Below are 15,598 nucleotides of genomic sequence, written 5' to 3'. Positions count from 1 at the left end.
TCCTAATAAAAATCTATAAAATGTAACTATGTTAATTGAATTGGGCCTTGGGTGTATCCTTTCTGGTGTATAAGGTTGACATAAATTGAATCAGAAACAAATATCTTGTTACTAAGATGGAATATTGTATGCCTAGTTAAGTCATAATTCACTTGGAGATAATAAGTTTAACTAAACTTGGTGATTAAATGCAAATCATTTTTTCAGTCATCAGTTATTTGGAATTTTCTATGAAAATTATAATACGAGAAATTGCATTTGCAGCATGTTATATCTTTCGTGTGGCTATGTGTATTGATTTAGTTGTTCTATCTGCTTTCTGCCCTGCTTTACGTAAGGTACTCTCAGATAATTTAATAAGTATACTGTATTCATGTTTTTCTTCAGTAACAAGTGGAATGTATAAGGTCATATCTAATTGCATCTACCTATATACATTTGATTTTTTGTGGGTGTTATATTCTCTTTCACTGTCATTTTTATTTCACTGTCTTTCACTGTCTATTTTTGTTCCTTGTATTTTAGTGTGGTGGTAGTATTGAAATTTTTATTTAAATTAAACTGTATGATCTGCAAGGAAAAATTGTTTTTTTAGATTCTTACAAAGTACTAGAAACATGTAACACTATTACAAATAATACTTGGTTTATAAAAAAAAATTTTTTTTTGTATAGTAACTAAATAGTGGCTGATGGGAAGTTTCTTAAAACGAAATCCTTTAGAATTGTGCAGGGGAATATGAAAAGAATTAGTGGGATGAATTTTCATGAATATCATTGGACTATGACTATTAGGAAGAACTTTATAATGGAAAATTAATTGACTGTGCAGTAGCCTCAGTGGAAAATACGGAGCACTTTGTCACCTTGATCCAGCTAAACTGTGACCTAAGCACTGAAAGATATGCTGTAAGAAAACATCCTGAATGTTCCTTTCTTTTCCCCTTTTGGGGGTAGGAGGGAAGCAGATGAGGGATAAATTAGCTGCTGTAAGAGGTCTTTCTAATTCTGAGTTCTGTAATTCAGGTTTGGAGCATCTCAGACCTCAGAGAGTTCATCAAAAAGTGATCTTGAGAATGGAGATCATGACGGTAGTGTGGACTCAGAAGAAGAGGAGGAAACAGAGCATCAATTGCCTCCTTCCTCAGCAAACACCAACAGGAACAATACTTCTGAGCAGAAAGACTCTGACTCCTCTGAAGGTAAAGGCTTTACCTTCCTGTCCCATTTCAAACGAGATCTGTAATCCTTGCTGTAGAATGACAATCTGCAAGTTGCCTGGCTTCTATGGCTATTCTGTAAAGCCACCTGTACAGATGAGAACATGAATTTCAGTATTTATTTTTTGTCTCTGAAATATTAGTGAGACTAAGCCCTGCCCGGCTTCTTCAGCACAGGAATGTGTTGCTTCAGTTATGCTAAGACAACCACACAAGTACAAGTAATACTATTAACTCTTTTAGTATAAAAACTGAAAAACAAAACAGTAGTGGAGGATTACAGCATTAACTTCTTATATACCTTGCCAAGTAACTCCACACCCTGTATATCTTCATTATTCTGCCTTATTGCTTGTCTAATTTTTAGTTTGCATGTTGTAAATCCATTCTTGTGCTGCCTAGAAGAAAACCAGATAGACAAGCTTTTCCCAGAGCAGTGATGCAAGTAATACTGTGTAAGTTCATGAGACATGCAGCACTGTCAGCAGAACAAATTCAGTCAGGTGAAACAGAGGTGATATTTTCCCACAGCTCTTTTTTTCTATGATGCCTGCTTTTGGTACAAATATTTTCAGTTTTAAAAGTTTTTTTTATATATATATGTGGTGTTCCTATGTGGTAACTATGAAAATAAAGTGTATTTATTTTGTAATCAGCTCTCTGCAGCCATTTAGTAGTGTCATTATTTTCAGTTCTTACTAGGAAGAACCAGTACATATAATACAAATGACAATCTGTAGATACTGTGCATTGGTGTAATTACTCTTTAGAGATTTTGGCTCAAATTTTGGTTCAATTTTTGAATGAGTCTGGATTTGTTGGCTCTCCACTCTGAATTTTGTTGCATGCAAATCAGTTTACACAACAGACCTATGCAATGCAAGTAAATTATCTTTCTTGAGGAACGGTCATGAAAAACACTATTTAAAAAAATATGATCTGTAGGAATAGAAGTATGTTCTAATAAATAAACAATAGGCTGGACCTTGGAAACCAAGTTCTATTCTAAATTTTGCTCTAGATTATTTCTGTAATCTTAAACATTTTAATCCGTGTATCAATTCTCTACCTGTAATTTCTCTACCAGTAATTGCCAAGGTTAAACAATTAATGTCTGAAACAGTTGAAAACTGCATCTCTTAACTTCTGGCAAGAAAATAATGTGTTTAAACAGAGTTCAGTTGAAAACAACTGGCTCAATGAAATTCATAAGGACATTTTTCTTAATCAGTGCTTCTCTTTTGTGGATAACAATACTTGTCAAAAAAGGGATTTTCAGGTTGATTGTAATCTGAGACAGGCAGCTTCCTATAGATATCAAAGAGGTGCCAGTCCCAGTCTTTTTTGGGGGGGGTCTTTCTTTTTTCTTTTTGGTCTTTTTTCATCTCTGGGAGCACTTTGGGAAATTTTTGAGAAAGCCAAAGATTCTGAAGACTCATAGGAATTCCAGTCTGCTTTTCTGTGTCTTCAGGATCTGGATGGACAGCTGTGTTTGAGCCAGTGAACTCAAAGCCCCCAGCACCCTGTGTTGCCATGGATGTTGGATCAAGTGTGTGGGATTCAGCAGCCCCAGAGAACACCATGCCTGAGGAGAAAGGATGGGCAAAATTCACAGACTTCCAACCTTTTTGTTGGTAAAAATGGCATAAATTCAATTATTTTTTTATAACTTTTGCATGAAAGAATATTTGAAATATGGTTTGATGGAGCTCATTGATTGTAATCTTATCTTCTTCTCTTTCCCTTTCCCTTGCTGTCTCTTTTATTTTGTAATATGATCTGAGTATTCTATATCAGGGCTTCCTACTTGCCTTTGTCTTCCTGTCCTTCTATTCACTGACATTAATATTCATGTACAGCAATATGGTATGTATTGCCACTGCTGCTAGACTGTGACTATAGAATAAGTAAACAAATAATTTCAAATAATGTAAAGATATTTGTGTAAAAAATTAGTAACAACCAAGGTATCTGCACTTCATTCTCAAGGCTTTTTTCCCTCTTTTTTTCCTACTCTACTATAGCTCTGAGTCGGGTCCGCGATGCAGTTCTCCTGTGGACACAGAAAGCAGTGATTCAGATGGAAACCCAAAACAGAGTCAGGACAAGAGCTGTAAGTAAGAATGTTACGAGACAAAACAGATATATAATTTAAGCTGTTTGAAGTATTGCATAGCATACCAAGTCTACAGGGGAGAACTTCCTTCCAGTGCTGCCTGCCTTACCTTACTTAAAGGATCCCTTCTGTACAGAGTTCACTCCATTAAAATAATACTCAGAAATCCTGAAGGTTTTGGGGGGATAATCCTGTTCCACAATAAAAGTATTAAATTTATTCTTGTAAGTGTTGATATGACAGAAACAATTCATTTGTAAACTACGTGAAAGTGCTACTTTTAGCCATGTGCTTGATTATAAAATCTCTTACCAAAAATTAAAAGGATATGATAAGTTATCCTATTGGTAATTGTGCCTAGCCAGATGGATAACTTCAGTTTGATTTATTTCCTTCTTATTTTCTGTGCAAGGAGAAGAAAAATTAAAAAAAAATACTGAAATGGACAGTGCGCTACATTTCTCTGTTGCATTCATTTTCTAGTATACTCTCTCAACTAAATTCCAAGATTCAGTTCAGCAGAGCTCAAAGAGCGTGTGATGACTACTTTATTGATGCACATTATTTATATCTGCCTGTCAGTCAAGCACTATATGTTGAATTAAGTTTCCTGAGCACCTATCAAAATTGTGAAGAAAGGACTTCAAGAAAAGGCTCTAAGACTGCAACACTTCTTTTCTGCTTTCCTGAAAGGAAAGCTCTTGACAGGCATGCATATGGAATGAAAACAACAAAGGGTTTAAAAAGAATAGCTACTCAAGTTTTACCATAACAAGTTCTCAGAGCAGTTGTAGTCAACAGAGATATCATGGACTACCTTAATCCTCCCTTCAGAGTAGTCACCTTTTGTGAGCTTTGCAAGGAGTGAAGGGAATAGTGTGCTCTAGTGTTTGTCTTGAACACAAATATGACATGTTGGGACTTTCCTGACAGAGAACTCTTTTTTTTTTTTTCCTTTTGTTTGCTTATTTAAAAAAAATACAGCATTCTGTCTTAGTTGTGAGATATGCACAAAAACCATCATGTCGAAATTTGCTGTAATTGTAAGCATTCCATTTGATACCATTGTACTTACTTGAGGTTGTACCTGAAGAGTTGTTCCCATGTTTTTGTTCATTTTGCAATGTGAATTCTTTATTTTTTTCAGTCAGTGCTGCCTCACCCTGTGTTTGGAATGTCTGTGTTACAAGGAAAGCACCGCTAGTGGCTTCAGACAGTAGCTCGTCTGGAGGTTCAGACAGTGATGAAGAGGACGATAAAGCTGATATTGTCACGGAAACCATCAGTACAGGCTCAGGCCAGGAGACCATCAAGCTGACTATGGATGCAAAAAATGAGAAGGCTGTTTTCACCAGGTGCGAAAGGAATCACCTTGGGGTGGGGTAGAGCTCTATCCTGGTTTTTAGAGTACTGTGTCACTAGGGATTAATGTGTTCCTTTTTCTGTTTTTTCCACTATGGCTCAAAGTGTTCTATGCAAGGATGTCTTTTAGCTTTTCTTGTCACGTTATGATAAAATACTTACAGTAGATTTAATATAAGAAAAATGTGTGGTTCATTTTAGCCACTACCCCATGTCACAAAAGGATCACACATCTGACTGTCTAGCTGCAACTCAGGTTAGACTCATGGCAGGGATGCAGTGTTAAATCCCATACAAAATTCATGCAAAGCCTCAAATGATGGGTAATACAAAGTCTGATGTGGAATCAGGGTGCAGTCCTGCAAGAGGAGGATTTAAATGACTAATACTATCATTTTTCTGTATACTCAAAGTATAACATTATACACAACAAATTATAAAAGATGCAAAATACCAGAATAACATACGGTAAATTCTGAGATTTGTTAACCTTTGGTTATCAGGCAATTTGGTTAGAATTGCAGATATCTAATCTATCATACTCTTATCATTTGAGAGCTACTGTTGCTTTTGAAAACAGTAAGCTTCTAGTTCATTTTGGAATGTCCATAAATTTTACACAAAATCAGGGTGTTTGGATCTTTCCTCATATTCCTTACAAGTATTTGGTCTGTGATTTTGCTAGTTGGGAGTGCCTGTATTTTATGCATCTAACTCAGGAACAGATATTTATGTTTTATAATGTGGTTATGCGACTTTTTTGGGATAGTCAACATGAGCTGCTTGGCATGCCAAAATACTCCAGCAGATAGCTACTGGGAGTTAAAAAGCAGTGGCTCAAAAACCAAGTTGGATTACGTAACTAAGTAAAATAGAAGAGGAGGAAGTAAACCAAAGGTAGGTTTGGTTGAGCAAGTCTGAATTGAGCTCTTAATAACTGTTTTTTATTTTTGATGTCTACCTCAGATGTCCTTCAGGTCCAAAATCCAGTGTCCAGCAATTGTACTCTTTGAAATAGCCTTTGATATGTTCCTTTATATTTTTACTAGAGGGATCTCGATTTCAGAATGAGATTGCAAAGATGATTCTTTTGTCTATGTTTGCAGCAATCTTTACTGTTTTCTTTTTCTTCCTTTCTTTGCTTTCTTTCTATTTCTGCTTCTCTTGCTGCCTTTCTCTCTTGCTGTGGGTATTGCTCAGAATATTTAGACCTGCAGTCAGAGGGTATGTATAATGGAGACTTTTTCAGGGTTCCAAACATCCACCTGACAAGCAGTTTCTCCCCTTAGTTACTTAATCCTGGGTTGGACACAGAGCTGTTGGACTGGGAAAGCTCACATTTTCACAGTCAGTTAAAACAGATCCTAGAAATAATAGTTTTAAAAATTGCACTTGAGGTTGTGTATAGTCCTTTGTGAAAAGAATGTGTACAGGCAACACGTGTTAATGAAGCGTTAAAAACAAATATGTTGTTTAATAGATTCATATGTCATGTGTCCTTGAGCTTCTGCCATTCTACCTGTTTCTGAGCTCTTTCTGCAAATAGGAATTTGTTTTATTTTGAGAGGAAAATTCATGTTCTGTTCAAAATGACTATAGCAAAGCCTTGTGATCTGCAGTTTGCTAATGCACCCAGTATTAGAATTTCTGTCTGTTCTTACTAAGTGGTAAAGTAAAGCCTCTTGAGACCCTCTTATAATAACAATACTCAACATTTTACTTTTATAGTGTTAGCTATAATACAATACTAGATACACTATCCAAGTCAAATGCTTTTTTTCATTTTGCTGAAAAATTTTAAATTGTGGTTCTTTACTAGTTATTTTCTAAAATTCATCTATTTAAGCGATGTTTCCCAGTCACTGTGCAAACTAGCAAGAATCTGCTGTAATTTTCCTATCAGACCAGAGACAAAAAGAGAAATAAATGCACTGAAATAAACACGTCTCTTAACTGTTTCATTTGAAGAAGAGTACGTTACGGAACACATGTATGGCTGCTTGATGAACAGAAAGTTACCTGACCTCTCTGGGCAGGAGATTCAGGAAATGTGGCTCAGCATGTATCTCCATTCTCTAGAGACTGGAGATTTTCAAAGTTGTAAGCTGCATCGTATTTTAAAATACTTTTAATTACAACATGTGCTTATTTTACTTACTGTTTTACTAAGTGACAATGTCATTTAACAAACTTGAAAGTTTCTTATCTCTTTCATAATTAATCGAGTCTATGTGGCATTTACCTCAAACTACTTGCCATTTGGCTGTACTTTGTTCTAGAAAAGTTCAGTAATACTCAAGCTGTTAGTCAGTGATCAAGCAGGAGTATTCAGAATACCAGTATTTGAAATAATGGCAGGTTGAATTCAAAGCAAGCAACTCTGTAAAGATCTTAAAAATGTCTGGAAGGCTTTGCTAAAGTTGTAGAATTAATCCATGAACTAGGGAGGTGAAATGTGAAGGTTCCTTCAGCAGTTTTAGTTTGGACATGTTTCACAGTTCTTATGTTTATTGATATATGGGCAACAGCATAAACAGTAATAAGATTTGCATTTAATGTGGAAAGCAGAATAATGAATGCTAAGTGGATGCAATGTGATAGGTACTTTTGGTGGGAAATGACTTGCCATTTCCATGTCTGTGCGCCTAATTTTTAATTGTACAATATTAATCTAAGCTTTTGCATTTCTTCTTCCTTATTTTCAAAAGCAGTCTGAAGTGTTTCACTGCTGAGCTGTTCAAATGAAGTTTCTAAGCAGCTCTTTTAAAGATGAGCTGCTTAAAGAAAAAGGAGTCAGCTTTTGCTGTTCATGGTGATAGGGATTTGGGATGTTTATAACTTTTAATTTCTTTCTCCTTTTATTACCTTTTCCTGAACTACTGATGCTTTTTGTTTTTAATCTATTTTTTTTGAAATTTGTTGAATATATTTACTGTCAGCTTCACTCTATTGCCTCCTTTCCTGAGTAGTCTTGACCAGATACCAAACATGAAAATGAATATTTTGATAAGCAACAGAAAAAAGAAAGTTTAGAATGGAGGCTGGAATTCCATCTGAACAATAGTGCTTGCTATCTATTTTTTAAAAAAATGCATTTCTTTTGTGTCTATTTAATACCAAATCTCAATTTGTACATTACTGAGCTTTGGAAGTAAGCATTGTAAGTGCTGTAGTGATTTGCTAAGAACTGAAATGCAAATGAGACAAAACTAGTGATTTCTGTATTTGGAAGTATTGTGTTTCTCTGAAATCACCTTAGAAGTCTCCTCTTTTGTTTTTGATTGCATACAGTTCTTGGATGAAAATATTTAGCTTTCATTCTAAAAGCAGTGAAAACCTGAAATTCCTTCTGCTGAAATAGCTCTGAAATAACAGCTGACAATGGTTCTTTCCATTGCTTTAGGCATGGACTCCAAGGTGAGAGCTGGAATTCTCTCCACTGCATGAAGGATCCAGAAAGGTCTGTGTCAGGCACAGCCCTTGCACAGAACAACCAAGCAATTAATTTGCTTTTGCTGTTATTGAGCAAGGAATTTTAGTGCAGCATCCGCTTACATGCAGTAGAGAAAATAATCCTCCAGTTTCCCAAACTGAATGGAGTTACGTTGTCACAGTGGATGTTTCGAGCTCTCCCGTTTTGGGACACATTTTTCTTTTCTGTCTTCTCCTTCAGTTCTGTTTTCTGCCTGCTGACTGTTCATCTTGCATGACTTATGAACTTGCTATTGTACATGAAGAGCATGAAAGATCAGCACAAAGACGGTTGTCTTGCTTGTGCCTTGTTTTGCAGACTAATTGGGAAGAGTTGCTGAATGTTTTAAATAGATTATTAGGGAAAAATAAGCATGCTGTGGAAAATGAGGCATGGAGCATGACTCCAGCATTTTTGTAAAAATTAGCTATATATCAGCATACTTTTATTGAGAAAGAAAAGTAAAAGCAAAGTGACTAAATAGAGGCCCCATTTCACTGTAAAAGTCTATTTTTTTCCAACTGAAGATGAACATTTAGTGCAATAATTGACATAGATTGGATCTTTTATGCTGGTACATGTGTTGGTGCTTATAATGTAAGATTGCATGTAATTGGGAAGTCAGATCTTCCATGTTGTATGATTTTGTCTAATAATTAGCCAACAAATATTTTAATAGTCTATTAAGGAGTATATATTTAGCATGGCTGCCATTGCATCTCTTACTTTCTGTCTTTTGGTTGATTGTTGCAGAGTCTGTTTTTTAAGGACTTGCTTATGGGCTTAGCATGAGACTTGTGTTTAGGTATGCTTTTTATACAAGTCTTGCTTCTTTGTTTATAGTACTACTGTTTTTCCTAGCGTGTCTTTACAGTGTTTTAATGTCTGTGATACTTATTAATTGTTTACCAAAGAGACTAGAGGATATCTAGTGTATCCCAGGAGCCACAATAGTGAGCTTCAGAGGTGGGTAGAATTGAACTCTAAGGCTGTTTTTTTTAGAATCAAATCCATTCTTTCCTGAAATACTTAAAGCTCTTGGATCATTCATGACTACAGCCCGAATTCCTTACAGCTCTTTTAACAATGAGATGTAGAACAATATTGCACTTAATTGATTGCACTTAATGCATATTGTGAAAAGCTGCATTAGATGCTAAAGCAGGTGGATCCCTGTCTAGTAGTACAGCTCAGAGTCAGGCTGGCATATTTGAAACACCTATCAAAACAGTAATAGTTTAATTTGCCTTGCAAGATCCAAGAGGCTCTCCATAAGCAGATCAATGGAAAGACAGGGCGAGAGAGGATGTGTGTGTTGCAGGAGCGGTGTAGTCATGAGTCTTGTAAATAATTTTGTGTGGTGAAACTAGGCAGGAGAGAGGTGTTGAATAAAAGTTGCAATATAAAGTATTTTCTCCATAAAGCTGTAGGAAATTGCTATAAAGAACTGAAGTGTTTTCAAATATTAAGCAAGCACCTAAAGTTTTCATCTTTGTAAATGGAGCAGCATATGACTTTATTTTAACTGTGTATCAATTTTGATACAGAATAGTTTTATGAGAACTGCCGTAGTTAGAAAGTGTGAACGTCTTCATTTAATCCTGTTTTTCAAGAAAGAAACTCCTCTTCAAGAAAAATAGTTGTATTACTAGTTTGAGGAGGCTTTGTATTTGTGGGATTTTTGCATTATAGCAAAAAAATGAATAACTGTTTTATAGTACCTGAGGTCTGGAATAGGATATATAATATTTCTGATATTGCAGGTATTATATTGCATGCAATCTTTGTGGCAGATTTTCCTCTAAGAAACAAATTTGCATAGTTGAAACTCAGTAGTTGAGAGAGCTACAGGTTTTCAGTAGCATGTGAAAAGCAAATGTCTGAGAAGAATTCATATGAGGGCAGATAAGAAAGTGATACATCCTGTATGGGATCGTCCTTAGCATCTTCTAACAGAAGAAGTCTCTAAAAGGCAGCTAGAAGCCAAAGTTCATTTTCTCATCTCTCATGTAAAGTAATCTGTGTGCATTTGGGAGAGGGCTCTTAAGGGCTTCTTGAAATACAACAAATAAAATATTGTTACGGCTTTCCTCAACTAGCTTGTCTTTTGATTGTTGCAGAAAATGGTAAACCTGTTCACTTTTCCCAGTGGTGAAGGACTGTATGTGTATGTGTACAGTTTGCACAGACACTAGCAACTTTGACCAGTAGTGTTTCTGTAGCGTTCCTTGTCTGATGTATGAATACAACCTTCAACATAAAATAACAGGTTTTGAAGAAGCTATGCTATAAATACTTCTGTTGATTAAGATCATTATTGTAATTTGTTATGTAATTATTCTAAGTGAAATTGAGTGCTTGGCAGTACACATAACCTGGAGGAGACTTGATTGTACCTGCCTCATGAGCTTACTGCCTGAAAAAGATAAACCAGAATAATGTTTAAGATATGTAAGACATCAGATAACCAGGAAGAGTAAACAATAAACTTAATTATTTCACTTTCACACTCTACTATTCCCTGATCTGCTTCAAAACAATTTGTGAATTGTGCCATTTGATGGTATTCCTTAGTTCATCCACCTTCAAGTGAGTGAGGCAGAAACTTGCCAAATATCATATTCTAAAGTTGGCTCCAGCAGGAAGTGTTTCTTGCCAGTGTCTGCAAGAGCACCTAGATACTTACTCCTCGCTGAGACTCCCAACCGATTAATCGCCTGCTTTGTTCACTTTGCAAGAGACTAAGCAATAGCCCATTGCTGCCACAAAGTTTCTTCGGTCTCTAGAACCCAAGGTTATCTTGAAGCTCCCACTCATTCAGAAAACCTTGTTGCGTTTACGTGGACACCGTCCTCTTCAGGGCGTTTTGAGTTCCGCTGGGTCATGCCTATTGGGAGGGGAACTTGATCAGCTCTGCTAAGCCAGATGCCCGCACAACCTCCAAGTGAAGGGGAACACCACCCGGCCCTGTGCCATGGCAGTCCAGAAACCAGCAGTTGAGAGGATACTTCTTTCAGTTTTTTTTATGTAGACTGACTGACTTACATAGACTTTTATTTTATGTGTTCTGAGATTCTAGTGACACATATGACAGGACCTAAAAATGCCGGTGATACCTTCTAGTCTTGTTTTCAGATAAGGCTGACAAGCTGGTATGTTCAGCTTGCGCACTGAGGGTGCGATGTTTGGAGAAAGAGAGCACTCCCTGTTGTAAGTGACTTCCAGAGAGCAGTATTTACAAAGCTGGTCATTAAGTTGCACAGTTTGGCTACAGTATTGGGGGGGAAAAAGAAAAAAAAAAAAAAAAAGACAATTCTGACTTAAGCCTACTGGTAGATTTTTTTTACAAGTGGGCTTGGATTAGAGCCACACTAATTCTCTCTGGGATGGGAACTGTTAGAGGTCTGTGTGCGGGGCTTGTAACAGCAAACTAGAAGAGGCTACGGTAGATATAGGCTGGGTGGCTAATAAGGTTTCTTCTTTGACAAGTCCTAACCAACCTCATGCGAGAAGAGTTCTGTTCTTTCGCAGGTTGCGTGCAGTCTGCGCCGCCCCCCTCCTCAGCTCTGTCGGGATGTGCCATGGCCTGTAGCCCGGCGGGGTGAGGAACGGGCCGTTCGATGGCTTGTGCTGGCAGCAGGGCTATGCCGCACGGGAGTTTAAAGGACACCTAGCTGCTAAGGGAGAGCTCACCAGAGGAATACGCTAGTACAAAATGTGTACATACACTAGTGTTTATTCTAGAATTGATTAGATAACTGTTAGGTGCCCTCTAACCTGGATCATAGTATTCTGTGTTCCACATCACATGCTAGTTTATTTTTTAACTTGTTAGTTTGGCTTTTAAGTATTCTTCTGCAGAGATTTGTGTGTCCAGCACAAGACAGATAAATTTCTGTGCTCCCTTAGTGATTGAGTTCCCCTAGGACTTCGTAATACTGGAATCCTTGTGTCAGGGAAATTTGAGTGATTGAATTTAAGTTTATCTTTGACCCATTTAAACCTCAGGAGCTCAAGTTTCTTGTGTGGGAGGTCATTTTCTTATGATATTTATGGCAACTTAAATGACAGAGTCAGTTTGATTCTCTGTTGTCTTATCTATCCCCTACAGTTTCTCTAAAGGACATTTATATACTTTTAAAGTATTTGTCACATATTAATTATCAGACTCTGGTTATATGTATACATTGTATACATTATATGTATGTGTGTATACGTTATAAACTCCTCTTTAAGTTACTGACGGAATTGCAGCTCAGCCATCTAGTGAGCTTTCCTTCCATTTTTGTAAACATTCTCTCTGCCAGGTGGATAAGAAATCATTCTTGAAACTGGGTTAAAACTGTTAGGAAAATAATTCATGTTCTTGTTTTCGCTCTACCTTCTTTGACATGTCGTTATTCACAGAAAGAAGTATGGCTGTATACTGTCTATCTATATCCTGTAGGTAATAACCTACTAGAAGTAAACAGTATGAAAATCATATGACGGGCTGTCCTGTGTTAAGCAGGACTCACCTCTAGCAGTAAGCATCTAAACCCTAGAGTGAATACAGACATACACATGTGTGTGTAGAGAAATAGATACGAGATTTAAAAAACAGATAAATACACAATGCAGTTGGACCCTGGTAGTCAGAGCATTCATCATCTTATAAACCTTGTTTTTGTGTTGCAGAACTACTCACTCTAGGATATCCATGGTTTAATTATGTTGATCCTAAACATGTGCATCTTCAGGGTATTTCAAATAAATTTTCTTTGCATTTAGCATTATTTTATTTTACTGTATATAGAAGGCCAAAAAAAATAGTGTTCCCAGTAGTCACTTCACACAGAAACATGGGGTTTTTAAATATGCATGTAGAAGATTTGGAGGTTTTTTGCTGACATTTTTTTTTTCACGATTTCATCATTTGTTTTGTTTTAGGGATGCATCATTAGAAATGTAGTCCCACAAGCAAGTGGATCTGTCATGTTGTATGTTACTGAAAGCAAGTTGGTTTTAGCGCTATTTGGCTTCAGAAGATACCATTTGTGAACATCCAGTTAACTTCTTTCTTCCTCAGAGTTTTTAGGTTCTGTACTTAAATTTTAATTCTTTTCTAAGTGGATGCAGAAGTATCAGTTACTTGGGAAAAATCTGTGGTTTTATAGCAGCATAGGTACCTGTGCTAGATCAGAAATACGCTTTACTAGAATGAACAGTTTAAAGAACTATGGGCTTGAAAATGTTCTAGACTTTCTTGGGTAAGGGAGGACAATTCCAGGAATGATGAGCTGTAACGGTACTGGTAGTGTCCAGTTACTGTTACAGGTAAGTAGTGTGTTTCTAGTTTATTTCTCCTGTTTGCGACTTGATTTTCTACACCCTCTAAACTTGTAAAATCTTCACTGAATGTACTTAATGTTGCATCCTTTCTACTGTTAATCCAGCAGGCTCACAGTTTGTTTTCTGTGTGTTCACTCACAGGACAATGCACCAACAGAGTTAGTTGCAGAGAGCATTAAAATGTCTTGTTTTCAGGCAATGATGGTACCTGAGAATTCATAGGCCTGATTTTGCTGCAGGAAATGAAAATGCCTTTCTTAAGGAATTACTGTTCTTGTGCATTTCTGGTGTCTTGCTGATTTTTAGAAAATGTAGCCTCCAGAATGCATATAATGCTTTTAAATTACAGTTTATTTTTAGTTCTTATTTCTTTATGGGAATTTTGTGGCGTGTGTTAGGTGAGGAGGAGGAATGTTTTTTTTCTCCATTGGAATTTAACTCTCATTCATTGTCATTTAACTTGAACTTGAATTCTTCCCGCACAGCGATGCAGACTGCATGGTTATTGATAAGCTGACCATCACTGACATCGGAACGACAAAAGCATCCAAACCACTGAATGCCGCCCAGCACTCTGAGGAACACCCAAACACCGCAGCTGTTGTCACAGCTGGTGCAGAAATGGCAACAAAAGACAGGTGAGCAGCTGAAACGTTTCTTACCACCCTGTGTCAGAAAACTGATTTTTACTATGTCACTGAATGTGGTTATTCTGGCAGTAGCGTATGATCAACTGCTATATGATTAATACATCTTGAGTGTCTTGGAGTGTGTTAGACTGAGGATAGTGTAGAACTATTACATTACAACAGTATGTTACACGTATTTTTGAGTTTAGAATCACAGAATGGTTGAAGTTGGAAGGGATCTCTGGAGATCATCTAGTCCACCCCCCCCTGCTCAAGCAGGATCACCTAGTGCATGTTAGACAGGATCATGTCCAGATGGGGTTTGAATATCTCCAGAGAAGGAGGCTCCACAGCCTCTCTGGGCGACCTGTTCAAGTGCTCTGTCACTCTCACAGGAAAGAAGTTCTTCCTTATATTCAGGTGGAACTTCCTGTGTTTCAGTTTGTGCCTGTTGCCTCTTGTCCTGTTGCTTGGCACCACTGAAAAGAGTTTGTCCCCGTCCCCTTGACACCCTCCCTTCAGATACTTGTACACATTGATCAGATCCCTCCTCAGTCTTCTCTTCCCCAGGCTGAAGAGGCCCAGCTCTCGCAGCCGTTCCTCATAGGGCAGGTGCTCCAGCCCTCTGATCATCCTTGTAGCCCTACGCTGGACTCTCTGCAGTAGCTCCATGTCTCTCTTGTCCTGGGGAGCCCAGAATTGGAAACAGTACTCTAGATGTGGTCTCCCCAGGGCTGAGTAGAGCGGCAGAATCACTTCCACTCACCTGCTGGCAGTGCTCTTCCTAATGCACCCCAGGAGACCATTGGCCTTCCTGGCTACAAGAACACATTGCTGACTCATTGCTTGGTTTATAGGAAGTTCTATAAAATCACCTGTTTTATCATTAAAATAATGGCCTTTGTTCTGCAGCAGAAAGAAGTCAAAAATTCAGATAGCATGAGTTTTGTTGCTCAAATGAACTTACAGATATTAACAGTGAAAATACTATGAGAGGAAATTTGGAGAAATGACACTTACAGTTTTTATAAATGTGACTGCTAGGCACATTTTAAATATGCAGACTGATTGTTCTGCATATTTAGTGCTGTCATCTCCACAGCCTTGTGGCCTCTTCCCTCACTGAATCCTCTTGGAACAAGCCCACTGTTAGACTGAATCTCAAATGATGGTGCTTAGCTGAAGCTAGACAACTGGGCCATCCTAGAGAAATTTCTTCATTTATATACTTCTAGTGAGAAAAAAAAATCTATAACTAGTGCTTAGAACTTCATGAAAATTCGATCCGTCAAGGTCTACTTCAGTAAAATATGATCTGGGTGTCAGGTATATTACTTCTTATAGCTCATCTGTACAGCTGCTATGTAGCATTTGAGTCCACAGCTTACAACTGGTATCGCACAAATTCTAGGGCTAGTTTCAACACGTCTGGCAGCAAGCTGATAATCCCTTTGGGTAACTGTTCTCTG

The 15,598-nt window shown here is 37.4% G+C and overlaps 1 protein-coding gene across 11 annotated transcripts in view; it reads left to right on the top strand.

The window, feature by feature from the left end:
• The window catches only part of PPP6R2 (protein phosphatase 6 regulatory subunit 2), a 109,943-nt gene that overhangs the window by 85,140 nt on the left and 9,205 nt on the right, over positions 1-15,598 (top strand). For all 11 annotated transcript variants that reach the window (XR_009958872.1, XR_009958868.1, XM_062579432.1 and 8 more), the window contains 5 exons: positions 1,026-1,201; positions 2,691-2,853; positions 3,244-3,332; positions 4,483-4,690; positions 13,986-14,138. Coding sequence is in view for 9 of the 11 variants with exons in the window: in XM_062579432.1 (XP_062435416.1) it covers positions 1,026-1,201; positions 2,691-2,853; positions 3,244-3,332; positions 4,483-4,690; positions 13,986-14,138 (789 nt within the window). In the remaining 2 variants the exon portion in view is untranslated. The remainder of the gene's footprint in view (positions 1-1,025; positions 1,202-2,690; positions 2,854-3,243; positions 3,333-4,482; positions 4,691-13,985; positions 14,139-15,598) is intronic.

This window comes from Rhea pennata, chromosome 1, assembly GCF_028389875.1.
Source record: "Rhea pennata isolate bPtePen1 chromosome 1, bPtePen1.pri, whole genome shotgun sequence".
NCBI classification, from domain to species: domain Eukaryota; kingdom Metazoa; phylum Chordata; class Aves; order Rheiformes; family Rheidae; genus Rhea; species Rhea pennata.
The sequence above is the reverse complement of the archived record's forward strand: the minus strand, read 5'-3'. Positions and strand labels throughout refer to the sequence as shown.